Consider the following 22,445-nt stretch of genomic DNA (forward strand, 5'->3'; position numbering starts at 1 on the left):
CCAAAAAAAAAGAGATGGATAATATACCATACATTTAGTTTTCATGCAAGTCACATAGTCACAGATCAGCAGAGATGTGATCAGGCAAAAGCCATAAGCATACCTATATTATATTAATGCACAAATATGTAGCATATATACAGATATGGTTACACTCACTTATATGTACACACTCACTTGACAAAGAGAGAGAGAGAGAGAGAGAGAGAGAGAGAGAGAGGGAGGGAGGGAGAGAGGGAGGGGGGTGGGGGGGGATCAGGAGGGATCTACACTTACGCCACACATCTACGTACTTTTTATCTGTACACTATCTTACACATTATATGCATAAATTGACTCATGAAGCCGTGTGTAAGGCCCTATAGACTTTGAACAGTAATTACGACAGTTACGAGCCTAATGATGTGATCAAAGTATCACAAATGTGTTAGTGATGCCTCACGATGTAGGTAATACGCTTGGAACATTATACTGGATGATTGGTATGATTTGGAAAGGTATAAGGTTAATAAATAGCAAGAAAGTGTCAAATGAAATTTGGAAACCTAGAATAGGCTACAGTGGTGTCTCACGGTAAGCTCGAGGCGCGAGTCAATCATGTGGAACCATCACAAGCTTAAAAATGCCATCAATACAGTTAGCCTTACCACAAGTGAATCGCGAGAATCAGACCTCAGCCATCCAAAGGATCACGCCGCGAGGAAAAAAACAACTGGCAGGGCAAAGGAGCTCGTGGCTGCGAGAAGCTCCTTTCTATAAATACACCGTGAATTGGGGAAAGAGAAAAAGAAGGGAGAAAGGGGTTAGGGTTGTGAGCTCCAAAGGTCGTACCCAGCCAAGGGGTACCATCTAAGGCGGTGATTTCGAGCATTTTGAGTCAGTTATGCTCACTAAATGCTAGTCCCAACATCCATTAATCCTTCATCTCACTAGATTTCAATATCTTCAACAATCTCCCAAGTATGGAACTTAAGGAATTTGACTACAAGAGGCAACCCCATTACCCAAACTCCATATACGATGTATAGATGAGTATGTAGAAGGTGATTATGAGAAGAATTCATGGTTTGATTTAAGTATTAGTTGAACCCCAGAAGTGGATGTCGATGGATACGGTTAGGATAATTGGGGAAGATGATGAAGAGTAATTGGGAATTTTAATTGGGTGTAATGACCTAAATGGCTTTGATAGCCAAATAAATATATGTGATTAGATTGATGAAGTTAAATTTTTGCCATCAAGGAAGAATTAAGGTTTTGGCTGTCTTGAATCCGATACCCAAGACCCAAATTGGTCAAGTTAGTTTATAATGGATATGAATTGATGAAAATGAGTTGTAATATTATATGTCTCACTTCACTTAACGTGTCGGAGCGTTGTTTGAATTGTTAAGGCAAGAGATTGAGGTAAATGGAAACCTAACCTTCCTTGAAGCGTTCACCTCAAAAAATGAACGGTTCAGTGATTAGAAATGTGATTTTGAATGTGAATACATGTTCGCAGGGGCAAACGAGCCTGCATTCTCCAAGTTTTAATGCAAATTATGCAAAGAAATGCTATATTTTAATACGAAACGGTATAAAATCTATCATTCTATGTTTTATGACTTATGTTTTGAAGGTATGAAAGAACTGAAGTTTATCTCATGATTTAGGCTTTAACGAACGAATGTATTGACATGATAATTGTCTTTATGCAAATTATAATTTTCTTATGCAAATTATAATTTTCTTATGCATCACATGATTTGTCTGAAAGACTAGACTATGATTCAAATGTGAAGCTTATGATATGTTCAAAAGTTTATGATATGTTTTCATGTTTTAAATGATACAAAGGGACAATGAGTGCAAAAATTAAGAAATACAAAGAGATAAAAGGGGCCATAGTTTCAAAATGAAAATATTTGAAGTAACCTTAGATAGCTGAGAATTGAGAGTATATTCGCTTTCCGTTGACCAACTTCATTATAGGAGAAGAATCAGAGAATCAAATCTTTAATTAATAGCTTGATTGTAGGATAGCTTGATTATAAGAAGATTGTATTGTAACTGTGTATACGGTAGAATCGAAGGGCCCGATATCACGTAATCAAGGTACCTCGGAAGATCATCGCGAAGGCTACGAGGCTACGGTCGAGTTTTTTCCTTCCTCGAGGTTCGTCGACGTTCGACCTCGAGATAATGTTGATCCCGACTATGGTAGAAATGGGGAGTTCCCAAGGCATGCGACTAGGGCTGACAAAGTCTAGTGGGCTATTTTGAACCCAAATCAGGGTGTCATTCAGCTGTCTCATCCCCATATCTATGTAATTAATGTATTTTGTACTATGCTGGGACTTCCCTCCTATATAAAGGGAACCCTTGTCATTTTGTAAGGATCTGTTGCTTCAGCTGCTTCACAAGAAAGGTTGCCGGTCTCTTCTTCAACCAAGTTGTGCGTTTACACGACCTACCTGAATCTATTGTCTCTAATCGTGATGCTCTTTTTACTAGTAATTTTTGGAAAGAGCTTTTTCGATTGTGCGACACCAAACTAGCTTTTTCCTCAGCCTACCATCCGCAAAGTGATGGGCAAACAGAGGTTGTTAACCGCACAGTTGAGATGTACTTGCGTTGCTTTGTGGGAGGACAACCGAAGCAATGGGTGAATTGGATTTCCTGGGCAGAATTCTGTTATAACACTTCCTATCATACTGCATTGCGTGCTTCACCTTTTCAGGTTGTCTATGGGCGTGATCCACCTCCTCTGCTTTCCTATGTTCCGGGATCATCTCGAGTAGATGTTGTGGATCAAGCCTTGATTGATCGGGATCTAGTTCTGCAAGAAATTCGCAGCAGACTTCAACAGGCCCAACAACGCATGAAAGAGGTTTATGACAAGGGTCATCGCGATGTCGAGTTTACTCCGGGTTCATTGGTCTGGTTACGGTTGCATCCTTATCGACAAAGCTCTCTTGCTGGCCATAAACACCATAAGCTTGCTCCTAAGTTTTACGGTCCTTTTTCAGTGGTACGCAAAATTGGTCAAGTTGCTTACCAACTAGCTTTACCATCAGATTGCAAGCTTCATGATGTCTTTCATGTCTCCCTTCTCAAACCTTTCAAGGGAGAAGTTCCTACCGGTCAGCCTACATTACCCCCTCTGGAAGATGGCAAGGTTGTGTTTGTCCCGGACACCATTCTCCGATCTCAACTCAATCGTGGTAATTGGGAGATTCTTGTTCAATGGTGTGGATTTTCAGCTGATGATGCTACGTGGGAAGATCTGACTCAGTTTCGTGATGCTTTTCCATATTACAAGCTTGAGGACAAGCTCTTTCCCTGGGAGGGGAGTGATGTTACAGATGCCTTTATTGGAAAACAGTATAAAAGACGTGGAACCATTCAGCAGCAACATTAATTATGCTATTTTATTTTTATTAGCTTTTATTTCCAGTTATGGTATTATGTTAGGTTTTTAATTCTATTCCAATTAGGCTTCCTACTTGGACAAGTTTTCCTATTTTATCTGTAAGCTCTATTTAAGGAGCAGTAATGCTAGAAATAAAAACACGCAGAATTTTCTTTTAACTCCAGAGGTGCGAGACTCTCTCTCAACGAGTCTTAAGGTTGGAGCTCCCTTTGACGAGCCCCACAGATCTGTCACCATAGGTCGTTCAAAGGGAAGAAATAAAAACAAGAAAAAGACCTCGTTACTAGAAGAGGATTTTCCTGTTAATCGCCCAGTGACACGATCCTTAACCCGTGAATATAACAAATTGGTACCAGTGACACGATCCTTAACCCGTGAATATACCATTGATACAACCTAGGGAGAACCACACCCCAAAAGCTAGCTATTAAGGTGGGAGAGCCCAAGGCTATATAAACCCCACATCAACACTTTGTAGTACCGATGTGGGACTCAAGTCCCATTCCTTGCAATAGTTCACAACATGGCGTCAACAATCCAACACCTGAACGACCTCCGGGTCGGGACTCCAAACTCGTAAGCCCTCAACGAGGCAGCATGAAAATCACAAAACATCTCCAAGGCCGGAAATGCCCCGAACACTCGGGGACTGGCGTTGAAAACTCAAAGCCACATGAACTCCGAGCCGGAGACTCCAAAATCGTAAGCCCTCGAATGAGGCAACACCAAGTTTGCAAGTAATGGCTCTCGAGCCGAGAAATCCTCGATAAGCTCGGGGACTGCCGTCATATCGTCATCTCCATCGCAATGGCTCCCGAGCCGAAAGATCCTCGATGACTCGAGGACTGTCGCCAATCACTATTCATTAAAAAACTAGAGGCCATAAGACCTCGAGCGGGCAGACTCGGTCTCGTAAGACCTACATAAGGCAGCAACAGTAATTGTAAGACCTCAAGCAAGGCATGAACCACACTTGTACCAAGTGATAATATCTGTAAGACCTCAAGCAAGGCGTGAACCATACTTACCAAGTATCTAAAAACTATATGACCTCGAAGGCATGAAAATTTTATAAGACCTTACTAAAGGCATAAACCCGATCTCAAAGTTAAGGCTATATATCGAACTTGTAAGACCCCTAAAAGGCATACCCTCGATATAGACACCTATACTACTTCATTCGGGATCAAAAATGGCTCCGGCCAAACACAAATGACTACGGTCATAAGGCTGTACCAACCAAACTAACGCGACTCGGAGACGCCCGACCGTCGCTACAAAATCACAGGCCTTCAATTACTCCAAATCTACTTCGAAAAGAACCAGTTAAACAAGCTACCCTCGACATAGGCAAAAGAGCTTCGACCATGTCAGCTCCTAAACACTGGCTTTGAGATACCATCCCCCGAGCCAAACCTCCCGAGGTGCTCGATCATCGCCATATAATGACTCACAATCGAGGTTTTTTATTAAACTGTCGAAGAGTTAGGCAAACACTTTCAAAAAAATCCTTATCGAGGGAAAAATAAAGCCTACACAAAAGGTCTCATCGACCCAAGGCGTAAGAGCCATTGTCGCCAGCCTACATAAAAAGTCGCATCGACCCAAGGCGTAAGAGCCATTGTCGCTAGCCCACATGAAAGGTCGCTTCGACCCAAGGCGTAAGAGCCATTGTCACCAGCCCGCACAATACAAAACTTGAGGGTCGAATAAGCTCGAGTCGAAACCCGATTCGGAGACTGAACCCAAAACAATTAACTGAAAATGCCCCAGGGCAAACAACGTAAGAGCTCAAACGCTAGCTTACACTAAAAGGTCACTTTGACCCGAGGCATAAGAGCCATTGTCGCCAGCTTACACTAAAAGGTCGCTTCGACCCAAGGCGTAAGAGCCATCGTCGCCAACCCGCGTAAAAGGTCGTACCAACCCAGCATGTAAAGAGCCTAAGGGCCAACTTTGAACACAAAAACTTGAGGGTCAAATGAGCTCGATTCGAAACTCGACTCGAAGACCAAACCCAAAACAGTTGATCAAAACATGTCTAAAAACAAAAGCATAAGAGCTCAAACGCCAACTTATACTAAAGGCTCGCATCGGCCGAGTACATAGGAGCCTACGGGCCAACCCGATGAGCCTCAGGGCCATATCACGAATCTAAGGATTCCTACCGTCTGAAAAGACCAGTTCACTCGACCAAATTCGAGACAGAAAGGGATACAGAAGAAGTAAAGTCACGAGGTTTTCTTTATACACATATACGAAAAAACGCAATCTCCATCTATAAACATGCTTTGAAAATGCTGCATACAAACATGCCGGCCTCGTCTTCGCTTCCTTCGGTGTCAGACAGAAGTAATCGAGCATCACGCTCGTCCGCCCTCGCTCGCGCCAACTCTTCTGAGAGGACAAAACCCCTAGCACGAATCTCCTCGAGAGTCTTTCTTCGAGACTTGCAACGAGCATATTCCTTGATCCTGCCTTCGCGATCGAGGGCCTTTCGCAGCTCAGCTTGAGCATCGGCAGCATCCTTCAAATAGATCGCCATCTCCTGGTCAACCTTGGTTCGGATCATCACGGCTTCAGCCCGGGCATCAACAATCTCAGCCCTGACCTTCGAAAGCTCGGACTCGAGCTTCGTGATCACATCTGTATGAACCAAAGCATTGTCACAAGCTAAGCGAAGTTGAGCCTCAAGGGCGGAGACTTTGCCCAGAGCACCCTCCTCCGCTAAAGTCTGAGTGCCCGCCTGAGCCTTCAACTCATCATATTCGCGCTTGGTTCAGTCAATTTTGTTCCGAAGGCGCTCCAGGTCCTCTGCCTTTTTCTGCTCTGAAATAAACAAAACACTAGCCTTAGGAGCTAGAAGAAAGAACGCATGCTCGGTCAGAACAAAAACTACCTAGCTCTCATAATTCAAGCTCCGACTCGCCTCATACTGTAAACATGCCAGCTCTTTTTCCTTCTCTTCGCAAAGGCGCCTAAGCGATTTCTCCTCGTCCAAAGCTTTCCGAAGCCTAGCCTCCCGGCGTAGCAGCTCGGACATAAGCTTATCAAAAGCCTGCAAAAAGAAAACACGATAAGAAAGGGAAGGCGTGAAACTCAAAAAACTTGTGCCAAAACTCACCACATAGTGAAGCCGCTGGACTTCCTCGAAGGTCGAGCACACATCTACTAGCCAGGCTTCCTCGGCTCCGAATAAGTCGACCCCAGTCGAGGCGCGGTCGCTCGGCACATATGACCCCGGGTTTCGAGCACCCCTCGAAGTATTTCCGGTAGAAAAAGAGGGCGGCAACAGAGGAGAAACCGCCTTTCCAAAACCAGAAACCACGGGCGTAGTCGGCTCAATCGACACTTCCCAGGTTCGCCTCACTTTGAACATCGTCGCCATGCAAAGGCATCTCTCGCTTATTGTTATCGTTGTTTAGCCCGGAAGCTAGCAACCCTTCCCCCTCTCCAAAGGAGCGCGGCCTCGCTTCGGAAGGCTCTCTAATGCCTACAACGGCAAGATTAATACGCAGAAAGGGAAAATGCCTCCCCAAATGAAGGAAGGGAAAGGAAAAAATAGTACAACACGCATCGTGATGTTTTGCTTCCTATCTGCCCCGGGACAAAGCTCGCCACTTGCCCTCATCATGAGTCGAGTGGGTCGCCAACTTCTGAACCCAACCCGGTAGATCTGGAACGTCGCCCAGCACCCATGAAACCGCTGCAGAAAAAGAATAAAAGGCACGGTTACGAAACCAGCTTCCGCCATAAACAAAACTGAGAAGGCACGGAATGTACCACTTACGTGCATAATTCCATTCCTCAGGGAATGGCATAAACTCCACGGGGATAACATTAGCGGTCCGAACTCGGACGAATCGACTCATCCAATCCCGATCTCATTCTTCCTCATCGTCGACAACAAAGGGCATGGTCGACCGGCATCGCAAGGTTAGCAGACCTCGATGGTGAAAGGGCCGATACAGCCTAATAAGATGACTGAGTGTGAATTCAAGACCCCCCTTCTCTGCAAAAAATCTCATCATCAACACTATTTGCCAAAATGACAGGTGGATCTGCGCCAAGGTAACTCGGTACTTTAAACAGAAGTGAAGCACGATCCTATCAAGGGGGCCCAGTGTGAAAGGATACGTGTACACATTCAAGAATCCATCGGCACGATCCGTGATGCCCTCATCCGGGGAAAGTATCTGTAACACTACTTTCTCCCCCCAGCCGCAGTCTTTTCTCACTAACCCAAGATTCTCTTCTCCTATAAAAGAAGTAATCTTNTCTCCCCCGGCCGCAGTCTTTTCTCACTAACCCAAGATGTTCTTCTCCTATCAAAGAAGTAATCTTCAAGGTATGCTCTCGTTGGTCCCGAATACCGAAGGCGGATCTCTCCCCTCTCTGCCTGACGGACCCCGATGTAACAGTCGTGGCAACGGCAAACTCAGAGAACTAAAGCAAGGAGTCGGTGCAAGTAAGCTGATACTGAAATGATGAAAGGCTTAATGCTGGAAAAGAAGGGTAACTACTTAGGAGGGTGGGATCTCCAAAAGAGCAAAACCAACCCTATATATATATATATATATATATGGAAAAAACGACGACGGTTCTCCTCCCTCAAGAGGCCAACATAATCATCGCCAGTCCCGATGTGGTACCCGACCTCGAGGACCTCCATCAAAAAGAAGTTAGGCTCTAAGGAGCCAACGTAATCATTGCCAGTCCCGAGGTGGTACCCGACCTCGAGGACCTCCATCTAAAAGAAATTAGGCTCTAAAAGCCAACGTAATCATCACCAGTCCCGAGGTGGTACCCGACCTCGAGAACCTCCATCAAAAAGAAGTTAGGCTCTAAGGAGCCAACGTAATCATCGCCAGTCCCGAGGTGGTACCCGACCTCGAGGACCTCCATCAAAAAGAAGTTAGGCTCTAAGGAGCCAACGGCATCACCGCAAGTGCCGAGGTGGTACCCGACCTCGAGGACCTCCATCAAAAAGAAGTCAAGCTCCAGGAAGCTGATGACACCATTACAAGCCTCGAGGTGGTACCCAACTTCGAGGACTCCCGGCAAAAAGGAGTTAGGCTCCAAGGAAACAAGCATTTAAGCTTAACCCATATGGGCTTGACCACGGGGTACCATCTAAATTCGGGTAAAACCTCGTTCTGGATCTGCCTGCAACGCCTTAAGGCTATTTACAATAAGATCAAAACAAACTTCCAAATGGCCCGAATCTGAGCAAACCCTACTCGGGGACTGTTCTCGAAAAGTCCAAAGATAGCCTCCATTCTCGGGTTCCCGAGCGAATTCCCCCTCGAAGATTATTGCAAGGCCTAAAAATTGCTCTCGAAAGTCTAAAGGTTCGAAGCATTACTTCCATTCAACCAGAAGTAAGGGTCCCGACGACCCGAGTTTATCGGTCCAATACAGGCTCGATCCAAGGGAACGGCAAAGGGTTCCACGGGGAGCCACGTTAATCAATTAAAGGTCAGAGAAATATATTTCCACCTAGGCTTGATATCGATACCGACCGGTGGGATCATGCATTCAGAGTTTCCATAAGCGCAAGTAAAAGGTAACATAGCAAACATCAGAGACAAAATTGGGGAAACATCTTTGTATTCATAAACACTTAATTACAAAAGCCCACGAAGGGTCCTTACATATGGTTACAAAAGCCCACGAAGGGTCCTTACACGGAAACAAAGAAACAAAAAGGTGTACATATGTGATTAGAGCTCAGGGCCTAGCCTATTCTCCAGGGAGCACCCTCGGCGGCAGTATACTCAAGCACCGCTTCCGCAACGGTCTCATCTCGGTCTCCCAAAGTAGCATCTTCAAAGGAGAAGATGAAGAAGAGGAAAGTGGGAGGAACAGAAAGGGATGAAAAAACGTCATAGCCCGCCAAGGAGCGAAGGCTTTACCCAGGCCCGAAAGATCATGGCCCGATAGAAGACTTGGCGGGCGTCGGCCTCGCTTGCATGGCTACTTTGAGTCCACTTCTCGGGACATCGTGCCATGCAAGCTACCGGCCAGAGGTACCACTTCGTCCCACGGAAAGCAAAAGGGCTGAAGTGCCACACCAGGCTGGGGAAGGAGGGTGAGCAACGGTGTATAGTCCGAGAGCCCTCGTGAGCAGCGATGTATAGTCCAAACACATTCCCAAGACGGAAGAGATCGGCCTCCCTGTCTCACCATCTCGAGCCAACGACGACAGCAGTAATAACAGCAACAACAATAAGTCGGTGTAATCTCGCTCGGCAAGAGAAAGCCCCGGGAAAAGGCCACAGCATGACTGATGAAAACGCCGCCATACGGCCCTAAGATCGCAGGGCTCAAACATGGAAAATAACAATGGATGGCGATAAAGAGAAGAGAAGGGTGAAAGACTTATCTGATAACACTTAGAATAAAGAAGTGGTTCCAGGAGGCCCCTTTTATAGGGGATGGCAGCGTAACCGGCGGCCCCATTAATGTCCTTGAAAGACATATTGGCAGGAGCAATCAATACATTTTTGAAACATGGACTAACGACGATATTATTATTCTGAAGAATAGAAGTCGACAGAGCAGTGAATAATTCTGGAAAAATAGACTGACGGGACGTTTCGGTTATCACAAAGACTTACACCATCAATACGATACTATCACGGGAAATTCGGAAAGATGGTTGTCAAAGTCGTTTCTTGTCGCTCTACTCTAAGAAACGCGGAGACTATCTGTATACGGTAGAATCGGAGGGTCCGATATCACGTAATCAAGGTACCTCGGAAGATCATCGCGAAGGCTCGAGGCTACGGTCGAGTTTTTTCCTTCCTCGAGGTTCGTCGACGCTCGACCTCGAGATAATGTTGATCCCGGCTATGGTAGAAATGGGGAGTTCCCAAGGCACGCGACTAGGGCTGACAAAGTCTAGTGGGCTATTCTGAACCCAAATCAGGGTGTCATTCAGCTGTCACATCCCATATCTATGTAAGTAATGTATACTATGTTGGGATTTCCCTCCTATATAAAGGGAACCCTTGTCATTTTGTAAGGATCTGCTGCTTCAGCTGCTTCACAAGAAATATAAAATAACATTCTCTCTGCTCTCTTACATATTCTCTTGATATATTTGCTTCCATTTATTATCTTCATTAGTGTTCATCATTTATTGCTTATCATTGGTCATAAAGAGCCTTCTTTGATTTTATCATAACTGTTAGTCATACCTCGACTACCTTCGATAGCTAACGGTCGAGCCCCGGGATAGACAAGTTCGAGGCCCCGATTGTTAATCTATCGGTTTGATTATCACCTTACCTTCAACTCTTATTTCGTTTCTAAGTCTCACATACATAGCATCAACTGCTTAACAACCGACATAAAAATAGATCACGTATTTTTAGAGTCCCATAATCAAATTTAATTGTAATTACCATTTTCACGATAAACAAACTGAATATTCTCTCATTATTTTCGTTTATTTTCTTAGGACTTTTGTATAAAGGCATATATCAGTAGGATGTAAAGCATACATTGAAATACAAAGAAGTCTTCTCTTCTTCTCAATTTCATCAGGGTGTCAGAAGCCATTGCTGCCCGTTTGAGATGCGTTTTCTCCCTCTCCAGCACTAGGGTTTCATAAGTTGTGTTTTGTCCCTCTTTCTTATAGTTTTCTTGCTAAAGTTTCTGTCTAAAGCTTTTTATCTCGCCCTCCGTCAGTTTTTGTACAAAACTGGTACCACTGCAAGGATTATGTCTACTATACGGCCTACCCAAAAAAGTTTCAGATTTTTTCGACTAACAGAAGACAAGTCCGCATAACCAGTTAGCCCCGGTAGCCTTTTTTCAGATTTTGAAGGCTGTTTTGGGTCACCAGGTTCTTCTGTTTAGCAATTATATTCTAGAAATTTCTTTTTTTGTGTGTGCTTCGGATTGTTCAAAAATATGGGGGATTCAAAAATAGTAGATTCCAATAATTCTATTTCACATGGTATTAGTATGGTAAAATTGGATGGTGCTGGTTCGAATCCTGCCTGGTGTAATGACCCGACCGATCGTTTTGTCAACTTTTCCGTAACTGTGATTGAGCTGAGCATAATATCTTTTGAGCTACTCCTTGTACTGCCTTCATTATATTATCACGAGTTGTTATTTGGCTATCAGTGTTGGACTTTGACCGTTTTCCGAGCTCGTTACTGCTTTCAACTTAAGGTTAGGTTTGTTACTTATTGAGTACATGGGGTCGGTTGTACTCATACTACACTTCTACACCTTGCGTTTGGAGCTGATGTTGCTATGTATGGCCGGAGCAGGCATTGAAGATGTACCTGCGTCCCGGTTATTGCTGCCCCTTGTTCATGGTAGCTTTAGATTTATAAATCTATTTATTTATGTATATTTCGAACAGAGGATGTATTTATTTCATACCAGCTTTGTAAATTCTAAGTCTTAGAAGCTCATGACTTGTACTACCAATCCTTGGGATTTTGTATAAAAAGCTCAATTATTTTATTTATTGATTCCTATTATCCTATTTGAGTAATGTTGTCTATCATTTGGCTTACCTAGCGGGTTGGGTTAGGTGTCATCACGACTAGCTAGATTTTGGGTCGTGACGATACTCTATACGTGCAACCATTTTGTGCCACACCCTTGACCATAATAGAAAAACTACCTCCTTCCTCGAGAAACTGTAAAGGAGCAATTCAATCATGACGATTATAGAGGGAAGTAGTTTCATAACTCCAACGAAATGGAGAAAATTGATACTCCATTCATCCCATTTTATGTGAAGGTGTTTGATGCGACACGGCGTATAAGAAAGAAAGACATTTGAAACTTGTGGCTTAAAACATGCCATAAGATATTTGTGACTACAAAAATATGTTATTAAGCATAACAGGGATGTTTAAAGCTAAATTTTTCTAAAATAAGAAAATATTTCCTTTTCTTGGACAGAGTGATAAAGGAAAGTGTCACATAAATGGGACAGATGAAGTATGACATTTGATATTAAAAGATGCACGCATAAATATGGAATATAGTAGCCAAAATAAAAATTAGATTGACAGTGAGAAATTAAAGGACTCACAAGTGCTACTACTTCACCCGGATGCACCACGAAGTTAATATGTTGAAGTACTGGCATCTGTACAGTAGGCAAAGTGTCAGTTTTTCTAATTTCAGCCACAAAATTCTGTTTTCTAGATAAGTAAAAAGTATATACATAAAATCAGCGAGAAAATTAAACTATCAAGAAGATTGTTTCACAATCAGAACATCAAGAATTGAAATCAACTGCTTTATACTCCAAAACACGAATCATATAATCTTTTACCACATAAAAAGTTCTACTAACACGCAGATGCAAATAGCTAAGAAAAGGATAAAGTGATCGACATTGTATTTGAGTCTCGTTGCGAAAAGGAATATTTGTTCTCAGATAATGAACCACATGCTGTGAGATCGAATAGACACGTATACCTTCACTCTTGAAGCATAGTAGAAACTAACATTCTCAAATTCAATGCGTCCAGCTAATCCTTTTAACTTTGCTCCTACAACAATCCACAAAGCAGGATGAGAATATGCAGCCTCCGCAAAACATTTTTTTCAGAGTAATTGCACCAATGGAGCTATTTCAGCTTACATGAGTTTATTCCATGCTTCAGTTGGAAGGCATTAAACACCTCCCATCAGAAATTCTTTAATTAGGTACTTAAAACTGTCAGCAATTCTGATTGGATGGAACTTTGCATCAATGAGCGACTAATGTTGTTTAAGGACAGAGGTAAAGGGATTCTACACCCTCTCCATCAGTAGTTGAGAACACTTGCTTTTATGAACACCTAAATAATTTGTACCTCTAAGTACAAACCACTGCCTCCCCCTTCACCCCCAATGATATACACGCCATCTTCTACCATTTGTCAAGAAAACACAGCAAACAGTTGAGCCACCCTTCGCAAAACATCTTCCATAAAAGCCAGTCTTGAAGAAATCTACAACTTCATAAAGCTTCTCTCTCAGAAATTTAAGCGTACACAGGGGATTTCAGGTATTTATCAGGCCTTCTACCTCAAAAAATTTCTCTTTGAAGCATAGGAGAGAAATTTCCTTTAACCGAATCATGAAATCATTCTTTGAACATGAATGGGCCTTTGCAGAAAGCCAAAGTATGAATGCACACTGACTCTGGTGAGTCAATTTTATGCGTAGTTTCAGACTTTCAGTTAAACTTATACTTGGGCCATTAGAAGATTCAGTTAGCCAGAGGGATCTGTAGTGCATTAGAAAGTATTGATAACACCTATTAATAGCTAAATTTTATAACTGAAATAATATATCCAACAGATTATAAGCAACCAAATGACGGAAAAGAGCAAGCATAACAAATGAAGAAGAGGCATTGGAAATCCAATCCAAGAATGTAAAAGTGACTTGCTTTCCAATAATCTTTACTAAAAGTTCTTTTTTCATTTCAAATTGTATATCATAGTTCGTCTTTCAAATCATCACAAGATAATGTCCCTTTGACTAAATTGAATCGATAATTACTTTCTTTTAATGTTATATTAACTCAAAAGTTAAATTTTCACTTCTTACATGTTTAAACATACAGGACTTCCCAAAATCTAAACTGAATATTTAAAAGGTTTGTACATTTCTTTCTTGCAAACACTAAAAAACCCTAGTTGGGTGAACATGCCATGTCCTACCAAGATACTCAATATAAATACAGGGAGTAGATAAGTGAAACAAGAAGCTAGTTGGAAAATGATTTCACCTTTGTCAACGAATTGACCACTAGGTCTAAGATCCATTAACTGAAAAACCTTCTCACTTGCCCCAATAGACTGCATCAATGATGATAAATTGTCCCCCACCCACCATGTAGAATAAATCAACCATTCACTGTACAATATGAATTTTGTAAGTTGTTCTGCTGTAATATGACCAGCCAGAATAGACATTCCTCCTACCAGCACAGCAATAACCTAAAAGTCAAAGCACAAAATTGGACTTCACTTTAAATGATCAACTGAAAAACTTTCTTTCAAACAATTAGCAAAAAAGACTATTATTATTTGACCTGATCTAAAGACCAAGAGTAGAATCTGCAGATGATTATGAAAAATTATCTGATTGAAAATGAGAAGCATCTATCTCTTTCTATCCAAAACCATTGAAAGGAAATGGTTGTGTATGCTTCATTAGATGAAACCGGGAATTCCAGAAGTTTCTCAAGTGAAAATATGCAAGTCGTGGAAGTGCTAAATGATGTAGGGATGCATTTTCAGGGAATACTTGAGATGCTGTGAGCATTAGCCAAAAATATTGTTTATGAGGTTGCACTGACAGGAATATGAGTGTCATACACAAGGACAGGGTTGTATTTGACACATATACCTTTAATTTCAACTTTTAGCACAATTTTCCAGCTGCATTTGAAGGAGCTAGACGATTTACTTGTCAGATGGAACATGAAGGGTGACATAGGTCTACAAAGAGGAATTGATGCAAAAATATAAAGGGCAAGGTAAGAGAAATCAAGGTAAGACTTACAATTTGCAAGTATAGGGTTTAAGTTCTGCACGGAGAATGTATCAACCAAGAGAAAAAGCAGTTGATAGCAAGAAGACTGGTCAAACAATCAACACCTCCGAAAAGGAACCAAGCAATAGCGCAACCGTGTCACTCAAGAGACACAGTAGCATGCAGTTTAGCAAGGTATCACCCACTGATATTTAAATAGTTTTTACCATTTGGGATTAAGTAGCATGCAGTTTCGCAAGGAGTCACCAATATATATATATATATATAGAGAGAGAGAGAGAGATAAATGATGCTGCATAAATACTTTTAAGGGCCGAGTAATGAGATGTAACGATGTCTAAATACTGGAAAGCAAGGGCTAAAGAAGAGTGTGTTTTCCATGTGAAAGATCTTTCTGAAAATCCATCAATCATTTTCCTTCTAAGTAAATTTAAATTGATCTTGGAAAAAGCATTTCCTGTTATGTTTAGCTTCTGCGTGACATTTGTTTCCAGAACATAGAGCTCCCGATTTTCGAAATGTCTTTCTTTCAAAGAGAGTTCCTCATTTATCAACCAAGGAAAAAAGATGGAAGGTACAAAGGAAAAGAAAGATACTCCAGTGTTCAATGGTGGAAAGAGTTTGACCTGTGTTGAGTGATAGAGTGTGTTGAAGCTAAAGTTCCAATATCCATAAGCAGCACTTTGACGCAAGCTTATATCAGCTAACTTCCCTAGCCACCGTGCATACCTGTTCTAGAAGATGGTCATTTTCGAGCTCTTGTTAATACTGAGCAGCTTGATATAATTATATTTTGCATATGTTCTATGCTTACTCCTGGCAGTGTTAAATAAAACACAAAGGGAATAAAATCCCTTCTGTTAAGTAGTACCTTCCCAGTTCTTGTTCCTCAGTTCCATACACTCGTACAGTCCTCATGAGGGAGAATGTCTCTTGGGCAACCTACATCACATCAAAGGATATGAAATCATTAAAAAAATAACTTATAACATCTTTGGAAAAAATGGACCAATTAACTTCTTGAGATTACTTCATTTGCAGAAGCAGTGTACTCCTGAATTAGTTTAGCTGCTTTCTTCTGGTATCTATGAAAAGAAGCAGGCACAGAGAGAGAGAGAGAGAGAGAGAGAGAGAGAGAGAGAGAGAGAGAGAGAGAGAGAGAGTTAGAAGAAGTTCAGGAAATCATAAATTGCAATAATTCTCAAGTATAAGTTTTTTTCACCTACTTGAACAAAGTATTATGGTACTCATTTGCTACTAAGAGAATGTAGCATAATATAGCAACTAATGAAAATGCGATTTAAATGAAGAGAGACCAATTCTATGACTAGAGTTCACATGACTGTGGATGGGAGATTGGTTCAAAGACCAACTTGGCCCCTTTTTTAAAGATAACCAAGAGTATCCTTATTCTGGCTTCAAAGCCTGATGAATAACGCCCCCCCCCCCCCCCCAAACCCTTAAATACCAGACTTGGTTCACAATCTAGAGTTCTGCACCTACCACACACCTTATGTTGTAGTACCCTTGCTATTGGACCAAAACCCTGCGGCAACAAAGGCTAGCTTGGCCCTTGTCACTATTTGTTTAATTTCCTAAAGTAAGAGTTAAGTTCATCTCTTACTATAAATAAGTCAGTCCTTACATTATCAACTCAAAAAAGTATGTGACCAAAAGTTTCAGTAAAACAGTTATCCTTGGAACTTCTCATTTTTAATAGATGTAAAACCATGCATACTGTCACCTACGTCTATCTGGTAAATAAGATTCTAAGTTAATATACATCTGATTCATACAAGTAAAACAATGAGCAAAAACTTACTGGCCATACAACAGCATTATCGTGAGAAGTGCACAGCAGATAGCCATTGTGCACAATCCCAGTGGAGGGGACAAAATCAATAAATAAGCTAAAGCACCTGTTCCCTGGAAAGGACAAAAGTAAATTACCAACTCAAAAATGAATATCGGAACACATTAGACATCTTAGGAAATCTTACCTGGAGAACATTACGTAAAATTAGATTTAGGTCATTCCCAATTACGCGAGAGACTTGTTGACAATCTGCCCCTAGCCTACTTGTCAAATCACCAACTGTTTCAGAATCAAAAAAGGATATATCCTACAAAGAGGGTAAGCAGAAATATATAAGGATCTGCGCTTCATATAGAAGCAATTTTGATGATGCTTTAGTTGTGTTTAAGCAAATAGGAATTCCTGAAACCTGAAGAAGAAGAGTGGAATACAATTTTTCCCTCATTCGCTGGACCTGCAATCGAAGATGAAGTGCAAGGCGATTAAACCAGCTTTGTTTCTTGACGACTTTAACCTTTAACAGATTGTTTAAATGGTACTGATTTTATAGTGTCTGATAGAAGTAAAGATACAATACTAGATGTTTAGGCCAGTTCATGACAGACACCAGTATAACCCCAATATAAAAAAATACGAGTATATGTATATGATAACTGCATTGTTCTATTCTTCTAAAATGTGATGTAAGACTCACCAGGATCATATTTGCGAGCCCAAAAAAGCAACCTCGCACACCACTATTGGAGAAGCAGATGAACAAGTATGTATGTTAGGATACTCGCAAAAAATGCAGGTAAGTAGGGTGACAATGCAAAATAATACTAATGTGCATTATGTCCGTTTGAAATGATACAAAAACCTGCATATTCCGGAAATGATGCAGAGCACTACCAAGATGCGCACATTCCGGTGGAACACTGCGATACTGCTACTTTGCGCCGAAAAGATGGATGCTGTCAGAAAATGCGGGATACTAATTTCTGATAACTGATGCGAAGTAACTTCCAGTTAGTAATTATTTACTCCTACTATTTTCTTTTGTCCAATTTAGAAAGAAAAGAAAGAACAAAAAAACTGTTGGTTGACGTACAGCAGTAATAATGAGTGCAGTAAAAGCAGCAAAAATAAGCAAACCATCTTGAGCTATCAATTCCCACATTCTGTGAAGAGCACGCACAACAGTCACAGGCTTTGCCGTTACTCCAACATCATCCACATCAAGCCTCCACCAATTTCCACCCGGAAATACATTCCGAACAAATTCCATCCATTTCACCCCCAGCTTCTCACTAGAATCAGCTTCTTGTATGGAGTATCCATTAATTGAAGCCGAATTTAGGGGAGATATGTACCGATATCGCCGATTTATCGAATTGGTAGAGAAAGAGAATCGGGTTTTGGATAGAGACCTTTTGTGAAGAATGTTGTTTGAATTTTGCCTTTTCTGTACAGAATATACAATTCTTACTCCAGGTTGAAATTGCACACTTGACACAAGCAACGCCATATAGCAATAATGAATTAACAGAGCAGAGGAATTGAACTTTTAGTTTGTGTGGGAAATTGATGTCTTCTCAAATAGAACGAGATTTTACTTGTGAGGCTATGGGCTTCCAAAACTACTAACATGTGTTTTCCTTTGAAAAGAAGGGACCCACAATATAATATGATGACGTGCTTCTTTGAAGAACTAGTGTACTAAAAAGAATCAAATCAAAACATAGTTATAGTTAAAACGAAAATGAGAGAATGAAACAAAACCAAATTACAGTATATTTTGAGAAGAGAAGCAGAAAAATGTTAAGTTTCTCATACCTATAAGGTAAAGAAATGGCAGGTTAAAAAGGAGAAAAACAAAAAGATGCGCATAGCCTTAAAATGAATTCTATGAATCTGGTCGGAAAAGAATTTCTATGAATCTGGTTTACATTTAAAGATTATATTGTTTACCCTTGAAATGGGATAACAATTGAATTTATACGCGGTTCTAAGGATACGTGATATGAATTGATACGAGAGGGAAAAATTAGATTAACGTATAAAATGAATAATCGAAAAATAGATACGATCTTTACAAATTGAGCAAACTTTTGCCTTCTAAGTTTGATCTTCCTTTAGCTAGGAATGGTATTATGAAAAGACACAGCAAAAAAGAGTTGAAGCTAGAAATAACAGTATATTGCTTTTGATATCTATTACAATGTGTCTATGAATAACTCAGTCCCCTCTATTTATTGGGAAATTTTTAGGTAGTATATTATAAGAAACAATAATATTGATTTAGTGGACCGTTGGCTCCCTTTTTGGCCAATCCCGTAATTTATGCCATAATGATTAGTTAAAGGCGAGAATTGAGGATCTCTGTCGGCTGAGTTGGCAGGTCTTTTATTCGAGGTCGTTAAGAACAGGACCAGTTACGTCTTCGGCTAACTCGAGGGCAAGTCTGATGATCTCGATGGCCGGCTTCGATGGTGCTTTTGAGTTCGATATTATCATATTCCGATTCGGCTAACTATGCCGGACATTAGCTCGAAACCTGAGCTTCGATATCGAGGCCGTCAACTGTGACTCCGATTTCTACCCAGATATAGATGTGCCGACTCTAGTCTAAGGGTGGCAAGTGGGCCGGTTAGGCCCGGGACCGGCCCAGGCCCGCGAGCCCATATGGGTAGTGGGCCTAAACAGTCCTACCCGTTTAAGCCCGACACAAAGGAGATATGCAGGATCATGTGGGCCGGTTCACAGTAGGGGCCCGTTAGGACCGGGACCGTTTAGGCCCGGGACCGGCTCCTAAGTGGGCCGGTTCAACCGGTCCTAACCGGTCCCAAACGGTCTTAAACGGTCCCCAACGGCTAATTTTAAAAAAAAATCTCAATTAAATTTCTGACCATTACCCATTTAAAATGTAGCCGTTATTGCTACCAAAATAGCCGTTGGCTATTTATAAAATAGTCATTTAACCCCCCAACTTTGTTTTAACCCCAAACTTTTTATAATTACACTTTTTGCCTATTTTCAACTATAAATACCGCCTCATTCTTTCATTTTTCTTCACCAAATCATCAATCTCTCTCAATCTTACTCTAATTTTCTTCTTAAAATTAGTTACTTTTTTGTTGCAACTTGTGTGAAAAATTGTGAAGTTGGTGAATTGAAGTATTCAAGTGTTCAAGTCTTCAACGATAATTAATTTTCAACAAGTTGTTCGTCAATTCGGTAAACTCGTTCCAACTCTTTAGTTTTAATATTATAGTTTGTTTGTTTTATTTAATTATTTTGTATAATTATAATTAAGATGGCCTATTCCTTAAAAAAATATTTAGTAAAAATAAAGGAAAATCCAAGAGTGGTGAATCTAGTGGCCAATCTATTCCTCCTCTAATTCCCCGGCCTCCCCTGCGCAAACCCCATACCCGTCCTCCACCTGCTCCTATTCTTGATAGTGATAATACTTTATCACAATTTACGGATGTCACACCTCCTTTTTTACCATCCGAGAGAGGGTATTAAGGGAGTTTTTCCAATTAAAGTGACAATCGAAACGGGATTATTATTTAAGATCAGAGTCGCCACTTGGGATAGTTTATGGTGTCCCAAGTCACCGGTTTAGAATCCCGAATCGAGGAGATTTGACTCTGTTTTATTGTCTGCGAAACACAAAAATCGGGGTAAGGAATTCTGTTAACCCGGGAGAAGGTGTTAGGCACTCCCGAGTTCCGTGGTTCTAGCATGGTCGCTTTGATCATACTTGGCTTAATCAAATTGCTTAATTACTTTTTTTTTTTTAAAAACCTATGTGCATTTGCCTTTTTAATTAAGAAATTATCGTGTGGGAGGTTAAGCTTTTAAATTCCTTTTGAGAAGGAATTTGGGCCAGCGATGGCCCATTGATTATTTACCTAAGGGAAATCAGCAACCTTAAAGTCATATTTGGGCTTGAATTTGTCCCGGAAAGAAAAGACTCAAAGGCATTTTTTTTGCTGAATCCAAATGGAACAGCCCATATTGGGCTTGTATGTAGGCGGGCCCAGTTGCTACACATTTTCTAGCTGGGCCTATCCACCTCTACAATTAACCAAATCTGCCCATTCATAACCAATGCATTTCAATTCGCTGCTTAAATAAAAATCAGAATTTTAAAGATCCAAGCGCAATTCTACTTTGAAAATTAATCACATGACTTGCAAGATAAAAGAAGCATAAATTTACACCATGGTTTATAAGAAAAGGAAAGAAAAGATTTTTTAAAAACCGGATTTTGGGCTTAGGACCCAAGCCCAACGGCCTAGGTCCAGATTCATTATGTGGTTAGTTTTCAATTGGGCCTCAAGTTCAGCCCTACTTTGATCAAAAGATAGCCCCTTCTACCCTTACGGATTGGGGCTCTCAACCTAGACCCTTGTACCACTATACTTATGAACACTCTTATCAATAATTTATACAAAATGGGAATCTTACTCATTACAGCATTTCATACGGAATACAGCTTTCTGAAAAATCCAGAAATACTACATGATATCCTATTAAGTACATAAAATATTACTCTAACCACTAATCTATTACAATCCCTATATAATTGATGAACCAGTGAACACCTGCCTCTTTTGGACATTGTTTATCCATCAAAGTTGGGCCTCTCACATGAACAACACTAGATTTCAGCAGGTTTGAGCAGTAAAAGTTTTAGATTCTTAGCCTTTGGACCTACTGATTTGGCCAACTAGTGACCAAATCTGTAGGTATTGGCTCATGGTTTGCAAATAAAAACCCCAAATGACCTCAAACTAACCATCAGTCCACTTATTAACAGAAGAAAAAGGGGCAGAAATGACTTAAAGCACAGTTGTTACTCAGAAAAAGCAGAAAAAAATACTGAAGAATTATCTTTTAAAACCAAAATACCTTCACGAGAGAAACCAAGCATCAATGTGTATACCAAAACTAACCAAACCAGATTATTTCATGCTTAACATTCAAAGCAGTAAAAGAAGAAACCAACAAACTTCATCTCAACACAATCAAACAATTAACATACAATTTTGCAAACTTAATTTATATTAGCCTTGTAACTGAAACATACAGGCAGAATGGTTAAACTTAGTACCTTGAACAACAGCAACCAAGACTACCAAATATGAGATGAAAGGGAACTGGCTGAACTTCAGAAGAAAGGAACAGCAGCAATAAACCGACACAGCAATAGCAAATCAAATAGACCACAAATTTAAAACAACTTTGAAACCAGGAATTCCAGCTAACAAACCCAAAAAAAGATCATCTACTTCAAAACCATGTTTTTCAGCTTGTAAAAATAAGAAATAAGAAATTTTGAATGTTTTCAAGAGTTTCTGAAATCTGATCTTTACAGAGAAGAAGAGAGAGCTTTTTGTGCAGTAAAATGATGCTGAATCTGTGTGTGAGTGAAAGAAAAGGCACTACTTATAGGCCTAAAAGGCCATGTGCTGAAAAACAAACCAAGGAAAATATTCTCTTCAGCCTGAAAAGGCATCTTTTAACCACCTGGGACAGCTGGCTGTTCCTTATTGGCTCAGCATTTTTGTGCTAACCAAATAGGGACAGCTGCCCCAGGTTCTAGAAACTTCTAATTTTTAGCCTTTGTAAAAGTTCATTTTTACCCTTTTGATTACTAACTATTTCAGCTTTGCCATATGTTCTGATTTC

The 22,445-nt window shown here is 40.8% G+C and overlaps 1 protein-coding gene across 3 annotated transcripts in view; it reads right to left on the reverse strand.

Moving 5' to 3' along the window:
- The window catches only part of LOC109241909 (ABC transporter B family member 26, chloroplastic), a 29,789-nt gene extending 11,256 nt beyond the window's left edge, over positions 1 to 18,533 (reverse strand). For 2 of the 3 annotated variants that reach the window (XM_019408737.1, XM_019408736.1), the window contains exons 1-12: positions 17,854 to 18,533; positions 17,623 to 17,750; positions 17,458 to 17,500; positions 17,173 to 17,217; positions 16,948 to 17,070; positions 16,770 to 16,873; positions 15,978 to 16,032; positions 15,819 to 15,889; positions 15,574 to 15,676; positions 14,178 to 14,388; positions 12,875 to 12,948; positions 12,483 to 12,539 (exon numbers count right to left, since the gene is read on the reverse strand). In XM_019408737.1, the coding sequence (XP_019264282.1) occupies positions 12,483 to 12,539; positions 12,875 to 12,948; positions 14,178 to 14,388; positions 15,574 to 15,676; positions 15,819 to 15,889; positions 15,978 to 16,032; positions 16,770 to 16,873; positions 16,948 to 17,070; positions 17,173 to 17,217; positions 17,458 to 17,500; positions 17,623 to 17,750; positions 17,854 to 18,270 (1,431 nt within the window). In that variant the 5' untranslated portion in view covers positions 18,271 to 18,533. The remainder of the gene's footprint in view (positions 1 to 12,482; positions 12,540 to 12,874; positions 12,949 to 14,177; positions 14,389 to 15,573; positions 15,677 to 15,818; positions 15,890 to 15,977; positions 16,033 to 16,769; positions 16,874 to 16,947; positions 17,071 to 17,172; positions 17,218 to 17,457; positions 17,501 to 17,622; positions 17,751 to 17,853) is intronic. The other variant, XM_019408735.1, reaches the window with a different exon arrangement.
- Between the last annotated feature and the right edge of the window lie 3,912 nt (positions 18,534 to 22,445).

This window comes from Nicotiana attenuata, unplaced genomic scaffold, assembly GCF_001879085.1.
Source record: "Nicotiana attenuata strain UT unplaced genomic scaffold, NIATTr2, whole genome shotgun sequence".
Taxonomy (NCBI): Eukaryota; Viridiplantae; Streptophyta; class Magnoliopsida; order Solanales; family Solanaceae; genus Nicotiana; species Nicotiana attenuata.